This window comes from Panthera uncia, chromosome A2 (genome assembly GCF_023721935.1).
Source record: "Panthera uncia isolate 11264 chromosome A2, Puncia_PCG_1.0, whole genome shotgun sequence".
Classification (NCBI taxonomy): Eukaryota; Metazoa; Chordata; class Mammalia; order Carnivora; family Felidae; genus Panthera; species Panthera uncia.
This window is the reverse complement of record NC_064816.1, coordinates 144,752,384-144,776,578: the sequence shown is the minus strand read 5'-3', so window position 1 is coordinate 144,776,578 and position 24,195 is coordinate 144,752,384. Positions and strand designations below refer to the sequence as shown.

The 24,195-nt window shown below is 42.8% G+C and overlaps 1 protein-coding gene across 1 annotated transcript in view; it reads right to left on the bottom strand.

The window, feature by feature from the left end:
• BPGM (bisphosphoglycerate mutase) overlaps positions 1-23,988 on the bottom strand; it is a 28,993-nt gene extending 5,005 nt beyond the window's left edge. Inside the window, exons 1-2 of the mRNA XM_049641875.1 lie at positions 23,859-23,988; positions 9,819-10,474 (exon numbers count right to left, since the gene is read on the bottom strand). Coding sequence (XP_049497832.1) covers positions 9,819-10,419 — 601 coding nt within the window. The 5' untranslated portion in view covers positions 10,420-10,474; positions 23,859-23,988. The remainder of the gene's footprint in view (positions 1-9,818; positions 10,475-23,858) is intronic.
• Positions 23,989-24,195: the final 207 nt, after the last annotated feature.

Here is a 24,195-nt window from a genome sequence, read left to right as displayed (position 1 = left end):
ATACATTAATTAAGTATATTAAGATGCACTTACAGCATTCACACTTGGCCTTCTATTAGAGGTGGCTGTGCAAATGCTCGCTTCGCCAACCAGGATTATAAACGACTTGAGAAGAGGGACCATGTCTCATCCATCCCCGTGTCACACATGCTCTCAGACCAGTGCCTTACCCCCTGCGAGAACTCAGTAATATTTGTTCAACTGTAAAGAACCTTCTATTATATGCATTGGCTGCCAGGATCCAGAAACTGTTTAGCTGTATGATCCACTTTTACAACTGTATATATTGTATGAATCTACTTCTTATATACAAACACAAGCGATAAGGAACAGAACATTAGCTACAAACTCTAACTTATAAAGTCCATACATGAAAGCACTCTGAAGACTTTTCAAGAGTTCCAGTATCGGCCGAATTTCAGAAAGAGATCAAAATGGGGACATAGCTCCTCAAAAGCCAGGATTTTGCATGTCCAATTCTAGGAGCTATATCCTGTGCCAAGAACAGCACCTGATTTGACAGGCCCTCAGCACACAGCTGAAATGAATAAACCTGAACTCTCTGGGCTTTCCAATTAAATCTATTCTTTTACTCTTGAAACCTTGATTAAAGACTGTGTTTCCTTTATAACCTTACCAAAGAGAGAGAGAGAGAGAGAGAGAGAGAGAGAGAGAGAGAGAGAAGGCACTTAGGCTTGAATACAAGGTATTTAGTGCTAATAAACAATTCAAATTAAATTTATCTATATATTTTCTTTGATTTCCTCCAAAGGTTTGCTCATCTCGGGCAACAGGAGAAAAGACAGCCAGGGAGACAGATTTGTCACAGGATGAAAACAAACCCCAAATCTATAGTGTATACTTTTGGAAACTAGGAAAAGAGGAAAACCACTTCGACCAATTCGTTTGGCCGTGAGGTGCACCCACGCCCCACTTACCTTTCCCAGTCAAGAAGGTCACAATTCAAACCCCGCTGATGGGCGGTCTGTGGTGAGAGGCCTGTATTCTATTGCAAAAATGAGAGCTGACACAAGATGTTCTCAATTTCATAGATGATCTATCTATCTTTAATTAGAAATCTTTAAAGTTTGGATGCTACTATTTACAACTTATGCTGGGAGCAAGTGCAAAGGGGTTATTTGAATATTGCAACACGATGATAGGATAACAGCCTCTAATTTGGAATAAGGCAAAGAGAAGAATCCACATTGAATTTTAAAGTTAAGGGGCGCCTGGGTGGTGCAGTCGGTTAAGCGTCCAACTTCAGCCAGGTCATGATCTCACGGTCCGTGAGTTCGAGCCCCGCGTCAGGCTCTGGGCTGATGGCTCGGAGCCTGGAGCCTGTTTCCGATTCTGTGTCTCCCTCTCTCTCTGCCCCTCCCCCGTTCATGCTATGTCTCTCTCTGTCCCAAAAATAAATTCAAAAACGTTGAAAAAAAAAAAATTTAAAAAAAAAATAAATAAAAAAAAATAAAGTTAAGATAGCCTGCAACTTTTAAAAGTAGAAGTTTTCCTACATCAATTAAACTTTGAATAAGAGAAAGCCTGACCATACCACCAGACAAGCATTTGCTTTACAGGAGAGAGGTCTGAATTTGCAGCTTCCGAAAATATCACGCTAAAATGCCAAAGGTGAAGCACTCGTCAGCCCAGCCGCCACAGCTGGCCCCGGCTGACCTGCCCTCCCCGGCTCTCTAATTTTGCCTCAAGGCTTCCTTGCCTTGCTATGTGTGCAGCTGCACCCAATTCTTCAGGGACCAAGCCTGTCGTTCATGAGTCTCCTGCATGCCACTCTGATTCCAAACTTGAAACTGCCTAGTCCTGTGCTTGAACCCAGACTAAACAATCCACTTCCGCTGGCAAGACGCAGACTACATCCAACGCTTCAGTTCAGTCCCTGGATTTTCCTTCAGTGTGGGCCAGCAGCAAACAAACAGGAAGTGACTATGCCAACCACAGAGAAAGAAACAAACGCCTGTCTGGAGCGCTACAGGACAAGATGCTTTTAGATACTAAGCCTGTGTTAGGAGCTTTCGCGGTGGTGCTCTGTGACAAGTGTGTCTGAACCAGTCAGCGCAGGGCCCTGCTTTTGCCTGGACTTATTAGCACAGCACAGGCAATCCTCTATGCTGCTAGAAACAGGTAAAGCAGTTCCTTATGTAGGAATTTTCTTACTATATAGTATCTCATAGGTCTGTCTGCAGTCCTTCTTCTGAAAGTGTCAAGGACTACTTCCCAGTTAAAAGTAATGCAATCTCCCAATTACCTACAATTTAAAAGCAGAGATGTTAAATAAGTAATCGACACGGTAGAGGCTGTCCTGATCAGGCAAGAAGCGTATCCTAGGCCCTGACATGGGTTCCTGTGTTTGAGATTCTTGTACAAGAGTGCTGCCTAGTTCTGAATCAGTAACACTTGCCTTGCTGTTCTTTTCATGCTCTTGCATTGACCTACTCCTTGCCTAGGTGGTTGTGAGAAGAAAAAAAGTACAGATAGAAGACCCAAGGAAGACTAGAGAATTCAGTGTCAAGTGAGCAGAAATAGTTCTGGGGCAGAAAAACCTTTCCTAGACACGCTCACAACCTCGAAGGACAAAGCTTCTTGGTCCAACAGCTTCTAGATAACTCACGAAGACCGGCTGTACCAGCGATTCCCTGTGATGTCCATGGTTTGGGCGCTGTGGAAAGTCAGCACTACTTGGTCCCAGTCTTGAGAGAGCATACCGGGGCCCTCCGGGTTAGTTTTCAAAGGCACAATTAGGCGTATGTAGCAACCTTCATTTAATTAATTCTACTAGTTGACAAACTAATCGAGTCTTTATCTTAGGCAACAAAAGCCATGGTCCCCATTAGGGAAATGGTCATTTCACTGGATAAAAGCTAGACTTTTTACACCGAAGTATAATTCACATGCAGTAAAATTTACCGGTTTTAGTGTACAGAATAGCTCTATGAACCCCCCAAAATTTCCTTATACCCCCCTGCATCCTACCTTTTCTTCCACTGATCTGTTTTCTGACCCGATAGTGTTGCCTTTTCCTGACAGGCATATAAATGGGAGTCATACAGTGCATAGTTTGCTTGTTTTTTGCTAAAAAAACAAAAAACAAAAAAATCCAAAACTCAAACAAAACAAAACTCAAAGTTCTTTTCTCACTGTTCTGGGGATATCAAAGTCTGAGGTCACTTTCCTTGGCTTGTACATGGTTGTCATCTCCCTGTACCTTCACATGGTCTTCTGTGTGTGTCTGTGTCCTGATCTCTTATGAGGACGCCAATCACGTTGGATTAGGGCCACCCTAATGGCCCAATTTTACTTGAATTACTTCTTTAAAGACTCTCTATCTAAATACGGTCACATTCTGAACTACTGAAGGCTAAGACTTCAACAGGAATCTACAATACTCAGCTTTTTGAGCCCAGGTCTTTCACTTAGCATAATGCCGTTGAGGTTCAGCCACGATGTTGAGGGTATCAGTAGTTTGTTCCTTTTCATTCGAGCAGTTTCTTTAAGCAAAACAGCTGAGTGATCAATGATTGAAATAAAAAGTATGACCCACATACACTAAACAGCAGTGTAAAACACGGGGCTGAACCTCAGTTTTCCAGTGAGTTCACAGCCTGGCTCTAGTTCCTATATTAAACAGGATAGGTATGTAAATGTCTAGAGGTGCACTTAGCATGCGCTCAAAAAAAAAAAAAAAAAAAAAGAAAAAAGGTCACCTTGTACATCTGTACTAGGGAACACCATTCACAAACCACAATATTAGGGTAACAGCAATAATAATTTGAGACTCAGTTAGCTGCATCAAATTAACTTTTAATGGTTAACCTGCCAAGGATACTCTTGACTCAGCTTCTTAAAACATAGTATTCCAAACAAAAAATAGATCAAGGGAAGGGCTACTTTTCAGAAAACATTTAAAACAAAAAAGCCCAGGTGGTAATCATGTGTGGAGACTCAGTGAACTGGGTTTGGGTGGAGTTCACGACTCCAACTAATTATCATGATCATGGCTAAGTCATCTGAGGTCTGTCTGGCTTTCATTTTCCCTCAACAGCACCTGTCTTCTTTTTCACAAATGGAAGAAGTGTCAGTCAGGACTGGACTGCCTATAGGATAAAGTCATAGCACCAAATAGTTGACAAACAAAATAACGTCTTAAGAACCAACACTCTCCATTGTTGAGATGTATACAAGGTAGAGTAGATATGTAACACTTGTATCCTTTAAGTAGAGAGATCATAAGGCACTTGGAGATCTCAGGGTAGACTAATATTCTAATTAGTTTTTTTACCGGGTCATCATCCTTCCTACCCCAAAGTTATAGTCTTTAAACAATAAAGTATTTTTGTGATACGAGAGTATGCTGTCGTTGATTCTATCAGCTACCATACTCCTCCCCAGCAGAAGGTAACAGGCTTTAAGTTTGCCAGGCAGTTTAAGGATAATACAGGGAAAAATTGCCCAGTTCCTTGAAAGATCCTGTTAATAGGAGAGAATTTTATATAAACATATCTAGAAAGCATGACTAGGAATCAGGTGAACCTACAACCACAAACATTTTTACTTTTGTTTAGCAACTTTTGTGTTTACAGGAAATATGGAATCTGGTCACACCTATTTCAGGGATTCATTCTTAATACTAGCAAAGGCTAACACCTTTATGGTAAGGTGACCACAAAATTTATCATTCAAGCAGGGCACTTATGAAAATGAAAGGAGATGCTATTAATAATTGCACTGGAACAACAGGTATTAACCAGAAAATGGGGGTGATACAGTCATGTAACTTTACAGTAAGAATAAACTGGCAATTAAAATGGTAAATTTTATGATATTTTTTAACACAATGAACATACACACACACAAATAAATTGGCCAGGGGTCCTTCTTATATGATAAATACCTGTATTTCCCCCTAAAGTAAGTAAGATTCACTTAATTTCTGGAATCTTAAAAAGTTAGCATCCAGGGGCCCCTGGGTGGCTCAGTCGGTTAAGCATCTGACTTCGGCTCAGGTCATGATCTTGCGGTCCATGAGTTCGAGCCCCACATCGGGCTCTGTGCTGACAGCTCAGGGCCTGGAGCGTGCTTTGGATTCTGTGTCTCCCTCTCTCTCTCCCCCTCCTCCACTCACACTCTGTCTCTGTCTCTCAAAAATGAATAAATCTCGGGGCGCCTGGGTGGCGCAGTCGGTTAAGCGTCCGACTTCAGCCAGGTCACGATCTCGCGGTCCGTGAGTTCGAGCCCCGCGTCAGGCTCTGGGCTGATGGCTCGGAGCCTGGAGCCTGTTTCCGATTCTGTGTCTCCCTCTCTCTCTGCCCCTCCCCCGTTCATGCTCTGTCTCTCTCTGTCCCAAAAATAAATAAAAAACGTTGAAAAAAAAAATTAAAAAAAAAAAATGAATAAATCTCAAAAAAAAATTGTTTTTTAAGTTAGCCTCCAAACTCAAAGGAATATTTTCTTTTAGGCTGAGAATTTATCAAATACCACATAAAGCCCTATAACTTGAGTTCCTGAAAGGCAGATGTGTGAGATAAGACTAATGTTGGTATTCCTGTTCTGGTAAACATATACATCCAGAATAAATTTTTAAAAAGCTAAAATCTCATTAACAGAAATTATGTGGAAGAAATAACATACACTGTTTCTTCGGATCTTGGCAAAGTCATTTATGCTTAATTCTTAGAGCTGTGACAGCAAATACATGGATCTTATTTTTCAATATATAGTAAGAGAAATCTATTAGTGGAGATTGGTATTTAGGGAACTCCTAAAATAAGACATGAGAACTAATTTACGGAGTGATTCTAAAATCTAAAGTAATTTCTTCCATGTTAGGCGTGGAGGTCATTCTAAAGGGAGGCACAGCGACACCAAAGAGCTCCATGAGTCTTAACAAGGGCACCACCAGGGGGTACCATAGGCCAAAAGGAACCAGGTTGTTCTGCCCGGGGTGGGTGAGCCAAGCTTACATACCAGCCTTCTGTCTTCCTATGGACAGATCCCAATCTTCACATCCACTGCTTTTGTTTCCCCACTCTATGGCTTGTGCCTAATGGCATATTCTGGATTTTCTGCCATTTTTTCCCCCCTCAATGTCTGCCATCTGCCATGGTCACCAACCCTCCCATTTCCACTTCCTGTCTCCCTCATCGACACCTCCCCTGTCCTCTGCTGCAGACACCAGCCAACTTTATGCCTTTTCTACTTTCACATACTTCCTTCTCAAATCCCATACCATTTGCCTCTTCCAGCATGAAAACTGCTGTTTTAAATCAATTATCTTCCAAATAACAACATTTTGTATAAGGCCTATAGATAGGGAGAGGGATAGGAATTATAATTTAAGGTTGCTTCAGTTGTGTTAAGCTCTGAAAAGTCATTTAGCACTATACATCCAATTTAAAAAAAAAAAAAAAAAAAAAGACCTCCAGAAGAAAGCTTAAATAAAGCCTGAGGACTAATGCCTACTAATTTCTCAGCAACCCCTATAAATCCATTTCTGCTCTAGTGACCAAAGCTGTAGTTTATTTTATTTTTCCTTATTCTTTACTCCACATCCATACATGTCTACTTTGACACTGCTTCCCATATTTGCCCTCCAATATTTTTCTCTAGGCCAATGCCACATCCTTTAATCTTTCAATCCCATTGATTAAACTATTTTTGCAGCTTTAACTTGGTAATTCACATACAATTTATCCATTTATCCCACGGCTTTTAGTATATTCAGACTCGTGCGACCATCATCACAATCAACTTTAGCACGTTTCACCACCCCAACAAGAAACTCTGTACCTAATGGCAGTCGCTGTTCATTCCACACCCCTCCACCTCTACCCCAGGCCCAGGAAACACATAATCTATTTTCTGTCTGTAAAGATGTGGCCATTCTGGACATTTCATTTAAGTAGAATTGCACAATAAATATGCCTTTGTGACTCCCTTCTTTCAGGTAATGATGATTTTAAAGTTCATCCACACTGTAGCACATAAGAGTATTTCATTCTTTTTCATTGCTGAATCATATTATATTGTATGGATACCAAATTTAATGTATCTAGTCACTAGGTGACACGCATTTGGGATGCCTCTCTGTGTTTTGGCTCTTATGAATACTACTACTATGAAGGTTTGTGTACATGTTTTCATTTGGACATAGGTTTTCATCTCTCTTAAGTATTGCTATGGGTTGAACTATTATGCCTCCAAAAAAGATACGTTGAAGTCCTAACCTCAGAATGTGACCTTATTTGGAAGCAGGGTCTTTATAGAGGTAATCAAGTTAAAATGATATCTTTCACCCTACTCTAATATTATGTGTATTCTTACGAAAAGGGGAAATTTGGACAAGAAACAGAGACGCACAGGGAAAACACCTAGTGAAGACAGGTCTGCACGGATGCACCTACAAACCAGGGAATTCCAAAGATTGCCAACAAGCCCAAGAAGCTAGAAGACGCAAGAAAGGATAGAGAGAATATGACCCCGGCAACACTTTAATTTAGGACTTGCAGCCCCGGGAACTGTGAGGAAAATTAGTATCTGTTGTTTTAAGCCTTGCAGTTATTGGTACTTCGTTACAGTAGCGCTAGGAAATGAATATGCCAGGCAAATACCTGGCAATAGAATTGGTGGGATCGTATGGTAACCGCAGGTCTAATCTATAGAGAAGCTGACGGATTGTTTTCCACAGCAGTTATACCAAATGATTGTTTTTCGGTAAATTATTAATGGTTTCAAAACCTCCCTCAAATACAGAAAGTAAGCTTTCTATGGGTAACCTTGCCGTCCACAGGTAATTCTCCCTCTACTCTGACCAGGGTGACAGTCTTCTTCACCATTGGCTAAACCTTCCTATTCCCTTCAAAAAAGAACAGTAACAAACAGGGAAATCCTCGATGCGCTAATAGAAGGGAGTATCTAGAATGGGCTGTGGCTGGGGATGCAGAATAATCTTAAAGACATCTAAACCTAAAGACAGTTGAAGAATAAATTGTATTAAATAGCAAGAAATCATTTTTAAAGGGAGGGTTTCCTAGTTAAGACAGGGGAGAAAAGAGGTTCCTGAAGCAGATGATGGCATCTTCTTTAGGGAAGGGAGCTTGGCCACAGAGAGATCGAAGTCTCGTCTCTGGAACAAGGGAATTGGAGTGGTGGAACAGAATACACCTTTGGGCAGAAACTTTGAAATTCTGAATTTCAGTTTGTTGTTGTCCTAAGAGAAGGCTCAACTCTTCTTCAAACAATAAAGTACTGTAGTCCAATAATGATGAAGTTATTTATCACTTAATCAAATACCTGACTATTCTGAAAGAAAAAGAATAGAAGCCTTATGTAGTTGAGTAAATAAGATATATACACAAACAGGGTGAGCGCCATGTCTAGCCAATAACATTTTTAATAGCCAATAAAGTCTGTAGAGTTTAGATCTCTGCACAACTAATGGATGCAAGTATTCGAGTAATGATTTGGCTTTTGGCCATGTTATAAAAATCAGGGGCAAAAGCACATGCTAAAAAGTTTACAATAAAATCTCATAAAGATCACTTTGTTTGGCTACCAATAACCTATTCTCACTTATTTCACATACAGTGTCAACCTCTTCATTTTTCACAGCCTCATGGAGAAAAGTAAAGCAGAATGGGCAAGGAATGTTAGAGAAATGCATTCTAATATCAGGGGCTAACTACTGCTGGTGCTGTCAGGACAAAGGACGAGGGAGCAGATCACTCAAAAAGCACAAATGGGTGGGTGATGGGTATTGAGGAGGGCACCTTTTGGGATGAGCACTGGGTGTTGTATGGAAACCAATTTGACAATAAATTTCATATACTGAAAAAAAAAAAAAAGCACAAATGCCTGGGATTGCTTAGTGAAGGGAGAAAGGGGAAGGAAGAACCCCCTGTAAGTGTCACAGTGCAATCACTGATGCCCTAAAGTGGTGAGCCCGAGTCCTCAGAGGTTCCTAGTTTACATCAGTTAAGAGGAAGATAACAATATTGTACATTTCAGAATATGTTTAGAACACAACATGAAGTAGTTAAAATAAAATTGAGCCGACTGATGATCTCCAACAGGCAATCCTTTTATTTACCTTCCCCCTAACTTTCTCCCAATCAATGAATAGGCCTGGTCTGGAAAGAAAGAGCTGGAACAAAGGAATTGTTCAAGAAACACAGATCTGCGACGCAGGAATAATTGTTTAGAGTTGGAAGAGCATGGGCAAAACTGAAGTCTAGGTAATTTTGTTTATCTGGAACGACTCAAATAAATTGACTTTGCATACCATCTCTATAGAAATTAATTCCCTCCCTAGCCTGCTTTTACCTTGCTACAGCAAAAACCTTATTATCCTTTAGATCAATAGTTCTCAAAGTGGAAAACCGCCAAGCAGCAGTAACCGCATCACCTGAAAACACCTTAGAAGTGCAAATTCTCCAACCATACCCCCAGGCCTACAAATTCAGAAACTTCAAGGATGGGGCCAGCAATCTGGAGTAGACCAAAGTCTCCCTCCAGGGAAATCTGATGCTTGCTAAAGTTTTAGAATCATTGCTTTATATAGTATGAATGTGAAAGGCACAGGGTTTTTGATTTAATAGAACAAAATGATTCTTAAAAGACTGAAATGAGTATGGAAACGAATTTGACAATAAATTTCATATAATTAAAAAAAAAGACTGAAATGACAAAAGGGAATAGGGCAAGAAAGTCCATTATGTAAATTGTGCTCAGAAACCCTGTCCTTTCTAGATTAAGGTCCAAGCATAACATTTAGCAACCTCTAATAAGTAGCATAAAGAGGGTACCTTCCAGATGTTTCAGGAGAGCCCTACTGCTATTTCCATGAGCAGATATCAGAACGGTTTTGCCACTTAAGACTTCAGGAGCAATCCTTTCATTCCAAAAGGGTAGGAGTCTCTCCAGAACATCCTTTAAGCTTTCAGATCGTGGCAGCTGATCGACAGGTACATCGCACACTTTATACCTCCGGTCACTGTAGATTTCATGGTAGTAAGGGTGAGATTCGTCAATGGGTGGTGGGGTCACATTGTAACTTCTCCTCCAGAGCCTCACTTGTTCTTCACCGTGATTCAAAGCCATCTGCTCCCTGTTGAGACCGATCAAAGCTCCATAGTGACGTTCGTTTAGACGCCACGAGCTTTCCACCGGAACCCATTCCTGCCCCAGCTCTTCCAGGATCAGCCAGGCTGTGTGGATGGACCGATTAAGGATGGACGTGAATACGAGATCAAACTCAAAGTTTAGTGCTTTGAGCTGCTTCCCACAGTTCCGAGCTTCCTCCATTCCTTCACTGTTAAGTTTCTGATCCACCCAGCTACAAAACCGATTCTCTTTATTCCAAGCGCCCTCTCCATGTCTTAACATAATCAGTTTGTACTTGGACATACTGATGGCTGAGCTCGCCTAGCACTTTCAAATGGGTTCAATGACAGCAAGACATCTAGAAAGAGAAGAAACAAAAAGTATGTTATGGTCTTCATTCAACCGACTACCTGAATGGAAGCACAACTTTACAACATATACACTACGGCACATTCTAGAGATAATTAATTACAGGGAGCCTAATCGATTTGAATTTTCTGACAGCTAGACAATATCTTAATTGTATGATGTAAAATGACAGGACATGTCATTCTAATGGCATGCTGCGTTTCCACCAGATAAAAAGGCAGTCTGTGCTTACAGAAGAGAGGATTTACTAGAATGAGTTATAGATGTCTGAAAGTATGACTAGTAGCTGGGAACTCCCAGCTCCTAGCAGCTGACTCCAGGTTGAAGGCATCCTTCTCACTTTGTTTTTCCCCTGGTGGAAAAAGAAATATTTACCAGTGTCACCTTATTATAGAAGTTAAACACGTTAATTCAATGAACCACCGCATCTGCTTGGTATGTAAATCACTAATGGGTGGCAACTCGCTCTTCAATGCCACAGGTGACACTACATATAAGAAAATCTACCGTCCAACATTCAAACAACACCAAAAGTGATTTAAAACAACATTAACACCGAATACGGTACTCACCTAAATAATCTCTCACCTGCCCCCAAACAACCCTCGCTCGGCAGGCATAAATCCTGATGCAAAAAAGCTATCAAATGCAAGCAGCTGTAGAAGAGATGCTGCCTGTAGAAAGAGATTAGCAGGAGCAGGTCTGAAGAAGTGACAGGAAGCACGCTGATAAGGAGGCCCCGCCCCCTCCGGCCCAAATCTTAGGCTGCCCTGCACACACCAGCCGCATCTCAGCGGGAGAAGAATCTGGTGAAGTGGGACAGACAACCTTACAGTGTTTCTGAATTCCCTAAGTTAGGCTGCTGGCCCGAAGGTCTGCTGGGCCCACTCCGTCCCCTGGAGAATCTGCTGTTCCGGCTGCATCAGCCTGCCCTCACCCTCCTTGCAGTGGACATATGTATACCGACAAACACTGCCCGCCTTGCAGGCCCAGGCTCTCCGCTTCCACCCCAGGGTTTTCCACACTGGGGACTAACAATGATAGGAACATCGGGGCCTGGTCTCCTGCCGTTCTTGCAACTTCCATGAAATGGGAGATTTTCTGGCCCACTTGATCCGTGATTCACCCACAGTTACATAACAGTCAGTGACAAAGTTAACTGGAATCTAGGTATCTAGTTTCTTCCTTTCTTTAGTAATTTCCAGAGATTCTGAAGGGGAAAAAAACCCTTTAAAACAAGGCTTCATCTCACTGCAGGAGAAGGTAAACTGATGGGGCCCTGAGGGAAGAAGCAGATTGAGGTAATCTGCAAGTAGCTGAAAGACCAGGGTCGTCAGGTTTAGGACATCCCTTTCTGGTCAAGCATCAGGTTTGAAGCTTTAGTGCATGTGAAACAGGAAGCATCTGGAAGAGACTGGGCTCGGGCGAAGGTACATCAGACAGCTGAGAATTTCTGGAGGAAGAGGGATGATTCTACCCTCAGCCCAGAGGGGCATGAGGTTGGCAGAAGAACAGAGAATGGGATGACACACATCTGGGCAGTGTTTTGCTGTGTGATCACTGGTGCCCAGAAGCAGAATAATCACGAAGCTAATGAGCTCAAATTTCAGGATCCCTCACTTGAACAAACCCCGTCTAAGGCACGGGGAGAGACCAAATAATGAATGTGTGGGCGTGTGTGTATGTGTGTGTTTAATTTGCAAAAGAAAGACATTTTTATATTGTTTCTTCAAAGAGCCCCAATTCACCAAGTACTAGAAACTTCTGTCAGATCAAAAACTAGACCCACCCTCCTGTAACATTTATTGTTTTGTTTGTTGATGCTGGTAGAGAAGGGAATGGAGAAAAGAGAGGCTATCAAGCGTTCCTCCACCCCAACCCTCACTTTGTTGCGTCAAGCAAGAAGCCTCCTTATGCTAATAAAGCTGTTTTCCCTTTAAATGAATAAGGGTATGATGGGGTGCCTGGGAGGCTCAATCAGTTGAGCCTCTGACTCTTGATTTCGGCTCAGGTCACGATCCCAGGGTCACAGGATTGAGCCCTGCATCAAACCCCACATTGGGCTCTGTGCTGAGTGTGGAGCCTGCTTAAGATTCTCTCTCCTTCCCTCTCTCTCTCTCCCCCTCTGCTCCTCTCCCCTGTTCATGCTCTCTCTCTCCCTCTGCCCTTCTCTCCTGCTCATTCTCTCTCTCTCTCTCTCCCTCTAAAATATATATTTTAAAAAAGGGTAGGATGGACAAATTCTGTAGGCAAAAGCACTTCTCCACTGCCTTTGATTATGAACTATACCAAGAGAACAAAAAATATATATGGCAATAACATCATGAACATTCAGGCACTTACCACCAAGCTTGCAGTATTTTAATCTGCTATATTTGCTTACTCTGTTTAAGAAATAAAACAATTTCTCTGTTCCCCCCACCCCCAATATATATATATATAGAGAGAGAGAGAGAGAGAGAGCGCGAGAGAGCGCGAGAGAGCAGAGAAACAGTACCACAGCCACAAAGACTACACCCCTCCCTCCCTCTGGTGTACAGGGGTGAACATAGGACAAAGTACAGATTAGTGCATCTATCTTGGGTAAATAAAGTCACTTCCTTCTTTCCTCCTTGCTGCTATCAACTGACTTCCCATTTAATTAACTACTGAATATTTACAGGGGAGCTGCTGAGGTTTAAAGTTTAAGATTTTAATCATCATGGGAGCTGGTATACCAAGTGTTTACCAACAAACACACAAGCACACACACTGAGCCACAGGCATGATGGGAACCATGGAAAACTGTAGAGAGCATATGTGCTTCTCTGATGGACGTGGCTCTTGTGCAGATGGACAGAGCTTTTGTATAACTTGGTCTCACTGAATTAAGGGTCCCATTCTTACAACCTTTCTGGAGAATACACAGAAGAAGGGACTCCTCAAAGCAAACACTGGAGAGACTGCGATACTTCGAGTCAGACCACAGAGAACCTAGGGACTCAGTTTTGTCCTTAGGGTAAATAAATGTCTTCTTTAAAAAACATAAAAATGGTCATTTCAGGGGGTGCCTGGGTGGCTCAGTCAGTGAAGTGTCTGACTTCGGCTCAGGTCATGATCTCACGGCTCATGAGTTCAAGCGCCACGTCAGGCTCTGTGCTGACAGCTCGGAGCCTGGAGCCTGTTTCGGATTCTGTGTCTCCCCCCCTCTCTCTCCTCCTCCCCTTATAGCACTCTGTCTGTCTGTCTGTCTCTCTCTCAAAAATAAATAAACATTAAAAAAAATTTTTTTAAATGGTCATTTCAGCTCCTAAAAGTTCATATAAAAATAAAAGGAGTAGCTACTACTTGGCTGCTCCATGTCTCTGTGGGGTTCCTGGATCTTCCAATTTTCAAAAACACCAGAAATGCACATTAAAAACAACTGTAGTGAGAAAGGGGGGGGCGTTGTGAGCAGGGGAGGGACAGAGGGGGAGAGGGGGAGAGGGAGAGAGAGAGGGGCGGCGGGGGAAGAATCTTAAGCAGGCTCCACACTCAGCGCAGAGCCTGACATGCAGTTCAATCCCACAACCCTGGGATCATGACCTGAGCCAAAATCAAGAGTCGAACACCCAACCAACTGAGCCACCCAGGTGCCCCAGAAATGCACAGTTTTATGTGAAATCTGATATTAATACTGGTGACTAATTTAAATACATTTTAAAAACATGAACCAAACGAAATGTGTCTGGAGGCCAGTTTGAGTCTGCTAACATATGTACCATGACTTACAGGGAAATCTCCAGGCCACAGATGAATGAAGAGGCCACCATACCCCAGGAGAAGGTCAGTCCCCCAGCCTCCAGGCTCCAATCCCAGCTTTCCTCTGCTTTGTCCAACACCCTCTAACCCCCACATGTGCTGGGCTCCTTGTCCCTGACCCTTCTTCACCAAAGCCTGGGCCAGTGCCCTGAAGAGCCTCAGCTCTGTAATCAAACTTCCACTCAACTTTGGACTCTTCCTGGAATGCTTCAGCCAGCTCTGAGCTTTAACCATGCTGAAAATGAACTGAAAGCAAAACTACCTCTTCCAGGTGTCTGCTTCTCCCTTGACTCGGGGGTGTTTGGGCCTAAAGTCCTGGGGCACGGGTAGGTGACAGGCAGGGTCCTGCTCCCTTTCAATCCTGACCAAATGCCTCCATGCCCACCATCTTTTGGGGAGGGGAGAAGCTTTGACTTTGAGAGTCTTGATATATTCAGATGTAGCTCTCTCGCCTTCATTTATTAACTGCAAACTTCCTGAAAAGTGAGCACCCTATTTAAAATCCTCAATCGCTTCCTGTTGGTCTTAGGATAAAGTCCAAAATCCTGAACATGACTTGCAAGGCTTTGGTTTTCTCTTATTTCCTTGAGCATGCCATGTTCTTTCTTGCTTCAGGACCCCTGCACACACTGTACCCTACCCAGAACCCTCGCCCTGCATCCCCTCCCCTCCACTGCCACTTTGGTCCCACCCAGCTTGAGGTAACCTCTAGTCACCCTTTAGATCGGCTGTGTCAATCACAATATGCTGCAAGCCACATATATAATTTTAGATTTCTTAAAATTCATATTAAAAAGGGAAAAGAAATAAATGCAATTAATTTTAATAATATACCTTATTGAGGGGCACCCGAGTGGCTCAGTCGGTTGAGCGCCCAACTCTTGGTTTTGGCTTAGGTCATGATCTCACAGTTTTGTGGGTTCAAGCCCCTCATCAGGCTCTGTGCTGACAGTGCAGAGCCTGTTTGGGATTCTCTCTCCTCCTCTCTCTCTGCCCCTCCCCGACTCATGCTGTCTCTTCTTCCGTGAAATAAATAAACTCAAAAAAATAATATATTTTATTTAACCGTATAGAATCAAAATACTATTCCAACATACAATCTATATAAAAGTATTAATGGGGTATTTTACATTCTTTTTTTTCATAGTAGGTCTTTGAAACCTGATATGTATTTATACTTACAGCACGTCTCAATTTGGACCAGCCACATTTCCAAGGCTCAAGAGCCACCTGTGACCAGTGGCTACCAAATGGATCAGAACAGCTTTGGAGCTTAAAGGTTATTTCCTCTAGGCCAATCATTCTCAAACTTGAATGTACATGAGAATCACCAAGAGAAGTGGTTAAAACAGAGTGCTGGGCCTCACTTCCAAGGCCTGACTGACCACATCTGGGCGGGCCTGAGAATCTGTATTTCTAACAAGTTCCCACATGATGCTGACATCCTGCCAGTTTGAGGACCATGCTTTGAGAACCTCTGCTCTAGGCAGACTTCTCTACCCTTCCCTTTCACCCACTGGGAAGTGGACAGTCCTGCTTGGAAAACACTCGTGAAGCACCCTGCTCTACAACACTGCACACAGCTGTGATGGGTCACTTGTGACAGATTACTTGTCCAGCATCTGGGTGCCCTATTAGACTGTGAACTGTTATCACGGCAGGTGCTACTTGCCCTATCTCTGGAATCTAGCATGACACTTGACATACGACACACACAAGGTACTCAGTAAGGAGCTGTGTTGACTGACTTGAAGTCAGTTTGACAGGGGTGATTACATTGTGCTTAACGAGCCTAAGGCCTGACCGTTTTAGCGGTAACTGCCAAAGTAAAAACCACTCAGCTGGCAGGCCTGAGGGGTTAGGAAGCCTTAATTCAAGAATCACAGTGTATTTAGTGGCAAAGCCAGAGCCGATAACAATCATCCATTACACTTCTGTGTCCTTGACAGTTTAATATATTCATGAATGGTCATAATCTCCAGAAAGAAGAGACTCCAACTGACCATATTATACCATCTATTAAGTAACTGGAATTCAAATAAAAACTTGAAAAAAAAAACAAAACAGCAAGCAACCAACCAACAAACAACTAAGTGGCAAACTGGAACGACAATCCACGCCTTCTGCCTCCAATGCCTGTGCTCCTTCTTCTCACCAGTAGAGACTTCAGGGTCTGGGTTTTTTGAGTATCTAGGTTCCACTTGGCTTCACTTCACAGGAGCATCTCCAGTCACAACTTGTCCGTCCAAACCCAGGCAGTCATTTCATAAAACGCATACAAACGAGGTGAGCATAAAGGAGGGCTCAGCTTATGACTGCTCGAGAAAAACCTCAAGGTACAAAGTCAAGTGGGCAATTTAGAGGGGTGCCATACTACGAATATATACTCCCCACTCTCAAATGAAAAATTATTTTTTAAATCGAGCTTTGTTTTTTGTGTTGTGTTTGGTAAAGCTAACCACTCTGGAGTTGGTTCTGAAGGTTCCTTATGTATCCCTTGGCAAGGGTTACCAGCACCTGAATTAAGCACCAATTTTAGTCAATGATTTACTTCATTCCAAAAAGGGCCACACAGGTCACTGAATTAGCATATCCCAGGGTTTCTTCCTTTTTATTTTTATTGTTTTTTTTTAACATTTATTTATTATTGAGAGACAGACAGAGCGTGAGCAGGGGAGGACTAGAGAGAGGGGGAGACACAGAATCTGAAGCAGGCCCCAGGCTCTGAGCTCTCAGCACAGAGCCCGACGCGGGGCTCGAACCCACAAACTGCAAGATCATGAGCTGAGCCGAAGTTGGTCGCTTAACCAGCTGAGCCACCCAGGCATCCCTCTTCCTTTTTAAAGTATGGTAAAGCTGAAAGAAAAAACTTACTAAACAAATAGATCTTTTATATGCTTCTGTGTCTCCCCTTCTCACCCCTTCCTATTCACTGTTTCCCCGCCTTCTGGCCAGTACTTATTTAGTTCTCGGACACCTAACCTGTGCCTTGACCACTCGACTGAACTGGTCTCTCAAAAAACTGCTAACTAGTCATTTCTTACTAAGTGAAACCATCTTCTCGCAGGACTCACACCACTTTGGTCCCTCTGAAACTACTTCAATCAAGGGGGTACAATTATTCTAAGATTTCGGGGCTGCATTTCTCTCAGCTCTTCTATTGTTGCATCCTTGTCTCCAGTCGCTGTATTTTCCTACCCACCATTAATAGTACCATGATGATGAAGACAGCATGCAGTATCACAGCAGCTAATATTCATAGAGGGCTCACCATGTGATTTGGGACTATTTGAATCCTCAACCACCATTCTATGCAGAAGATTCTAGGACTACTCCCATTTTACAGATGCAGAAACTTAGGAGGAAAGGTCAACTTGCCCAAAGTGACACAGATTGTAAATGGCAGAGCTGGCAATCAGTCTCAGGCAGACTGGATCCCAACGCCTATCTTTACGCCTAGAACCACTCTGCTACACTGCCACGTTGACACCCGAGGCTCTCCTCAGTCCTTGGAAACCCAACTTTTCTCACTACTTTAATCACATTAAAATGGATGACTTACAAATTGACAGCCCCAAATATTCATCAGTCTCCCCAGTCTGGTCAATTAATTCATTCTTTAAACATGTGTTGCAACCACCACCTGAGCATGACATTATGCTAGGACTATGAGGAGTACAGGATCCAACACAGATTATGTCTTCAAGGAACTGATGGGGAAAAAGGATGTGTGTGTGTGTGTGTGTATCACTAAGGCAGAAAGTCATCCACACCATGAGAAAGCCATTCATAAGGGAGATAAAAAAAGGAAAGATTATTTCTGAGTAAGGCTCATGGACATGGCACTATTGAACCTGGATTTGGAAAGATGTTCAAGACTCAGACTTATAAAACAAGGAAAAGGAACTCGAGCCTAAGGGAATAATGAGTAGAAGCAAGGGAACGGGTGCATATGGAGAATGGTGAGCCATTCAAACCGGATAGAGTATACATAGTGTGACCACATTTCCTGCTTTGCCTAGAACAGTCTTGCTTTAGGCCTGTTTCCCCCACGTAATCATTATAGGGCCCCTTTCACACTTGAGTGTCCCATTTGGAAGATTTTATGATCTCTATCCTAAGTATAGAGTCTAACAAGGAAGTAGGAGGAGATTAGCCTAGAAAGATAAGACTGAATAGTGGCCCCAGAAAGGTCTTGTGCAAAGAAGATAGGTTCTTCCATAAGTATTGGGACATCACTAAAATAAGTATGTGTATTTTAGGAGGATCAGGCAGCACTTACAAACACAGAATGAGATGGGAAAAACCACTGATAGGAAAACTTGAGAGGCTTTTGCAATGATTCTGGTAATGTAGATAATGGAGACCTGGACCAGGATAACGGCTGTTGAGATGCGATGAAGGAGATGAACGTGAAAGACAGTACAGCTTAGCTGAGGTGTTGGCAACTTTTTTTGTAAAAGGCCAAACAGTAAACATTTTAGGCTCCGTGGGCTACCCGGCTTCTGTTGCAGTTACTCAGCTCTGCCATTGTAGCTGATAGCAGCCATAGACAGTTCATAAATGAATAAATGAAGCTTTATTCCAATAAAATTTTATGTGTGGACACTGAAATTAGAATTTTATATAATTTTCATACATGTGAAATATTGCCATTGTTTGACTTATTTCAACCAGTAAATGAGGTAGAAACTATTCAGAGCTTGTGGGCTGTACAAAAACAGGGAGTAGACCAGAAGGCCTTAGTTTGCCAATCCCTGGCCTAGCTGGATATCATATTCAGATCTACTAATCATATCAGCATTTTGAACCTTTAAGCATCCTGTCATGGGATAATCTCAGAATTATTAAATCACCTGATTTTATTCTTGGCCAGAACTGCAAGTACCTTGAGGAATGAAATCCCATTCATAATTGTTTTTATTCCTCACAGAAGACAATACTGAACTCATTTAAATCAGTCTGAGGAGCTTACTTTTGCTTAATTCACGTAATTCATAATGGGTCCAAGGTAAAGTTAGAGAGAAGACGTATTCATGGTATTAAGCAACTTCAAAAATAGGTCATTTTGACATGCTTTACTTTTCTTAGACTATCGTCTTCATAAATTGCCACAGTGTCTCACACTTCAGGTGAATGTACACTTGCTCGGGAATACAAGCTTAGCAATTGGCCCAGCAGTAAATCGACAGGTGATTCAAAGGAAACACGCTATGCAGGTGACATCTTTTCAAAGACTTTTCACTACGTGTAGGCATAGAAATTCCACCTAAATCGCTTGTAGAGCCAAAAAAATATTCTTTCCATAAATGCCACCATAAAATTGAAGTTATGTTATTTATTTTCAAATGTTTATTTTTTTTAAGGGAGAAACAGAGAGAGACAGAGAGACAGAGAGGGGGGGAGACACAGGATCTGAAGCAGGCTCCAGGCTCTGAGCTGCCAGCACAGAGCCCGACGCGGGGCTCCAACTCACGGACCGTGAGATCATGACCTGAGCTGAAGTCAGATGCTTAACCGGCTGAGCCCCTATTTATTTATTTTTTTTAGAATCAGCATCCTTTCAGCAAGGCAAGCCTGGAGAGAGCAAACAGGTAGAGGACTGGTGCAAACACATGGCCCTGCATTTACTGAGGTTACTACTACAATATTTCCAGGACCTCTAGGTAGTTTCAACAAACGTAGCACAACAATCTTGCTGCTGCCTCCTACTCCTGCCTTTCATTAAAGCATATAATTTCACTCACCGCCCCCGCCAACCCCAATAACTGACGCTCGTTCCGTCTTCCAAACTAATGCTCCTGAGACGTTGCTGCCTCCCTTCCTCAGGTGTTTGAAAAGTAATGATGTCTAATACTCTAGCATAACAACGCACGAATGGGTGGGGAAAATTACAGGCTAAAGACCAGTCTAAAAACTTAGTTTGTTTTCTGCTTCCAAAAGCTGAGGAAGAAATGTGATCAGTGATATCATGCTGAGGTAACATAAAAATAATGGATACAGAAGGGCACCTGGGTGGCTCAGTCAGTTAAGGGTCTGATTTTGGCTCAGGTCATGATCTCACAGTTCGTGAGTTTGAGCCCTGCGCGTAGGGCTCTGTACTGACAGTACAGAGCCTGCTTGGGATTCTCTCCTTTCCTCTCTCTCCACCCCTCCCTGACTCCTTCTCTCTTGCTCTTTCTCTCAAAATAAATAAATAAACTTAAAAAAAAAGGGATACAGAGTCAGGGTTGCTTTGATCAAAAGATTACCCTTAATTATTAGCTCTTCAAATGCTACCCTCAACCACTCTGATGTTTTTCCTAGTCCAAAACCTCATTGCACAGCTTTGAACAACTCTTAACCTAACTCTGTAGGAATCTAACTCTACAGAACATAGGCTGGCTGTATTTGAGGACAGAAAAAAAGAGGGGTTAGCCACGTTTCTAATAAATTAAAAAGGAACTGTTCTTAAGGGAAATGAAATCCAGAGCTCAGTTCTTGGAGTCTTAACAAAGTGTTCTTTCCCCCAGATCAAGCTCGATATTAAAAGTTCAAACATGTACCTAAAAGTACCTTGTTTTCCACTATTACTTTCCCTAAAGCTTTACAGTAACTTTTCTATTTGTATTTGTAATCTAAGGGCGCCTCTCTACCAGGAGCAAATGTTATCACTTCCAGGTGTTTTGCAGGCATTACGACCCTGTCAGTCTCCAGCTTTACATCTACCAGCAGCCCCCACTGATCACTTGGTACATGCAAAGCAAACCACAGCAGGTAGACCCCTATTCACAGGGAAGACATCTACATCTGTAATGAGATGAGTGTTTGCCTGAGGCACGTTGCTTGTTCCGGCCTGCATGGCATCACTGATGAGCAAAACACCCACTCATGACACCTCCTTCCTAACTTTGGTTACTTATTCCCCCAGGATAGTAGCTTTTGTCAACACAAGCTATTTCCACCAAATCCCAGAAGTCTGAAGTCAAGAAACCTGGACATTAGTCCCAGCTCTGCTACTTACTGATATTGACCAAGTTATTCAAATTTTCTGGACCTCAGGCTCCTTATCCATAAAGATAAGGATAACTGCTGTTCTCAAGGGCTATGAGTGAGACTAAATGAAATTACAGTGAAGCACTCCTGCCGAAGTGAAAAGTATTCTGGGTTGAATGCAGCAGACTTTGACTAACCAAGCCTGGCACAGACCTCAGGCTCCTGAAAGCGATCCTCCTTGCTGAGGTATGCGCAGAAGTAAATGCTGGGAATAAAGTGAAATGAGGGGCACCTGAGTGGTTCAGTCGGTTAAACGACTGACTTTGGCTCAGGTCACGATCTCGCAGTCTGTGAGTTCGAGCCCCGCTTTGAGCTCTGTGCTGACAGCTCAGAGCCTACAGCCTGCTTCAGATTCTGTGTCTCCTCTCTCTATACTACCCCCCCCCCCACCTCATGCTCTCTCTCTCTCTCAAAAAAAATAAACATTAAAAAAATAATAACTTTAAAAAATAATTAAAAATAGTAAAGTGAGGGCGGGGGTAAAGAGAAAAGGTTAAATTAGGTAGTGAAAGGAGAAATACAATCAAATGTTGTGTGTATTGGGGGCGTGGGGAGTTGATGTTAAGATACAGCTCTAGAAACATACAAAATATTAAGCAGTATTCTACAATCCAAATGCCTTGGTCAAGTTTATGTTTTATAAAGTACATTTTTTTCAGTATTTGTGGCCAAATTTCAGTGCAAGAGTATTACCATTAAGTAATACTTGTAATCTTATTTTTCCACGCAAACATCCTCTCACAACCAGACTTCATTCCAAGGATGTTCAAGAGACCTGTTGGTTCAAATATTTGTGTATCCTCTGTTCTCTGAGCACCAGGCCCACAGAAATGAAGACACAGCTGAATTTAGATGTACCAGTCATTACTTGAAATGAAATGTGCCACTTAATTTCAACCAACTGTAGAAGGCAAAAGAGGAAGAGAGACTGGAAGATCTGCCCAAACACTAACAGTGGTTACCTCTGAGCGACAGAATAAAGGATGACATTTTCTGCCACATTACGCCCTGTACAATGGTCATTCTGTACACTGACCAAATTTTCTACAATGATCCATTTGGTTTGGTTTAAACGGGGGCACAAAAGAGTAAGTACCACCCTTTGTAGATGGGAACTTTTATTTGCTAACAGATTGGCCCAGAATTTACTGCTATGAGATTTTTTGCTTATGTACTCGTGGTGGAAAATGTCTAATCATCTGTAGTTTAAAACCGGCTTTTAACACAGGCATGGCCCTCGGAAATAATCCACTGCACCATCCGCTTTTTAAAGATGCAAGAAACTAAGTCAGAGGGTTGAAATGATTTGTTTAAGATTACACAAATAGCAACAGCTTCATGACTAAAACCTAGGTGTTCTGACTTCCAGCTCAGAGCTCCTTCCATTACACCATATGTTTGAATTACACTTCTCTAAAGTCCACCAACATGGGGATTAGGGAGTGCACTTGTGATGAGCACAGAGTGATGTATGGAAGTGTTGAATCACTGCGTTGTACACCTGAAGCTAATACAACACTCTATGTTAACTAACCAGGATTAAAAATAAAAACTTAATAAAAGAAAGTCCACCACATTCGAGGGGCATCTGTGGTGTGTCGAGATGGTACAGGAATACAAAGATGGATAAAACCTAGTCCCTGTCCTCAGGGGAGAGAGGTTTAGAACAAAGTACAAACTGACATGTGTTCTGCTCTCATCACAGAAAACTGTAGCAGCTACTGGTGAAAGACGGCCTTTGATTCTTTTCTCGAAAAGTCTACATTCGGTCAACATTCTGGTACCACTCACGGGCTGTAAAGCCACCATAATTTGGAAGGGAGGCAGTAGGGGAAGAGGGTTATAATAAGTTAGCAAACAACCAATTATCCTTTAACTTTACTTTTTCAGAGTAACTGTGAACTTTACTTCCATCATGCATTTCTGTTGCCCTTCTCGAGTAATGCAGCCCCCATCCCTTTGGAAGGAGGAGAAATAAACTTACTTTTTTTTTTTTTTTTTTTAATTTATAGTGATTCTAAGAACCTGTGATTTAGCTCGATTTGAGAGCTACATGAAACCATCGCAGATATTCACCTCTTTCTCCTTCCCTGCCATTCAGTTTTTTTCTCTCTACTTAGACGTTTAAGGCCAGGTCTGCCATCGTCCTAAATACAGTGGCATGGCTCTGAAAACACCCGAGCTTGCTTCCAGGACCCCTACTAGCGAAGGGGCTCTGCCACACTGTGCCTCAAACGTCCAGGAGCGAGGAGTTCATCACTCCCTCCAACTCCTGTTTATTCTTGCCGTCAAGACCACCACTACCAACGCGGAGTCCTCCTTTCAGCTGACAGATCTGACTCCCAGAGGGGCACATTCTGAGAAAGGAACAGCTGAGAGGGACCTTGGGGAGTAAGTGAGGGTGGGAGCTCAAGGGGCGGACTAGCGAGCTCCAGATTCTCTCCAAAGACGGAATCCGGGGAGTAAAGAATTGGCCTTCCTGCGCTCAGATTGAAACACCACATCATTGAAAAACGTTAAGGTTCGCAACAGCAAAATTCGAAAACAAAACCACTCACCTGCAAAGAGGCCACCAGCAGCAGCAGCCACCGCTCCTCAGAACCGCCAAGCAGCCAGCTCCTCCTACAACTCATCACTGCCGCCGGCATCGACGCTCTTTTCTAGCTCAGGAGCCAGAAGGGGCAGGTCCTAGCGCTCTGCCTATTGGAGGGTCGAGCTGTCACTCATTTGAGGCCTCGCCCCACTCCCGGGATCAGGTCCGGGTCTTTTCCGCTTCCCAAAGCCCTGGGGTAGGAGGCGAGGCTTTGATTGGCTCTCTGCGGAGACGAGCATACTCCCAGACCAGTAAAGACCTGACTTCGACGCCGGGGGGCGGGCCTGGGCCTGGGGAAGTAG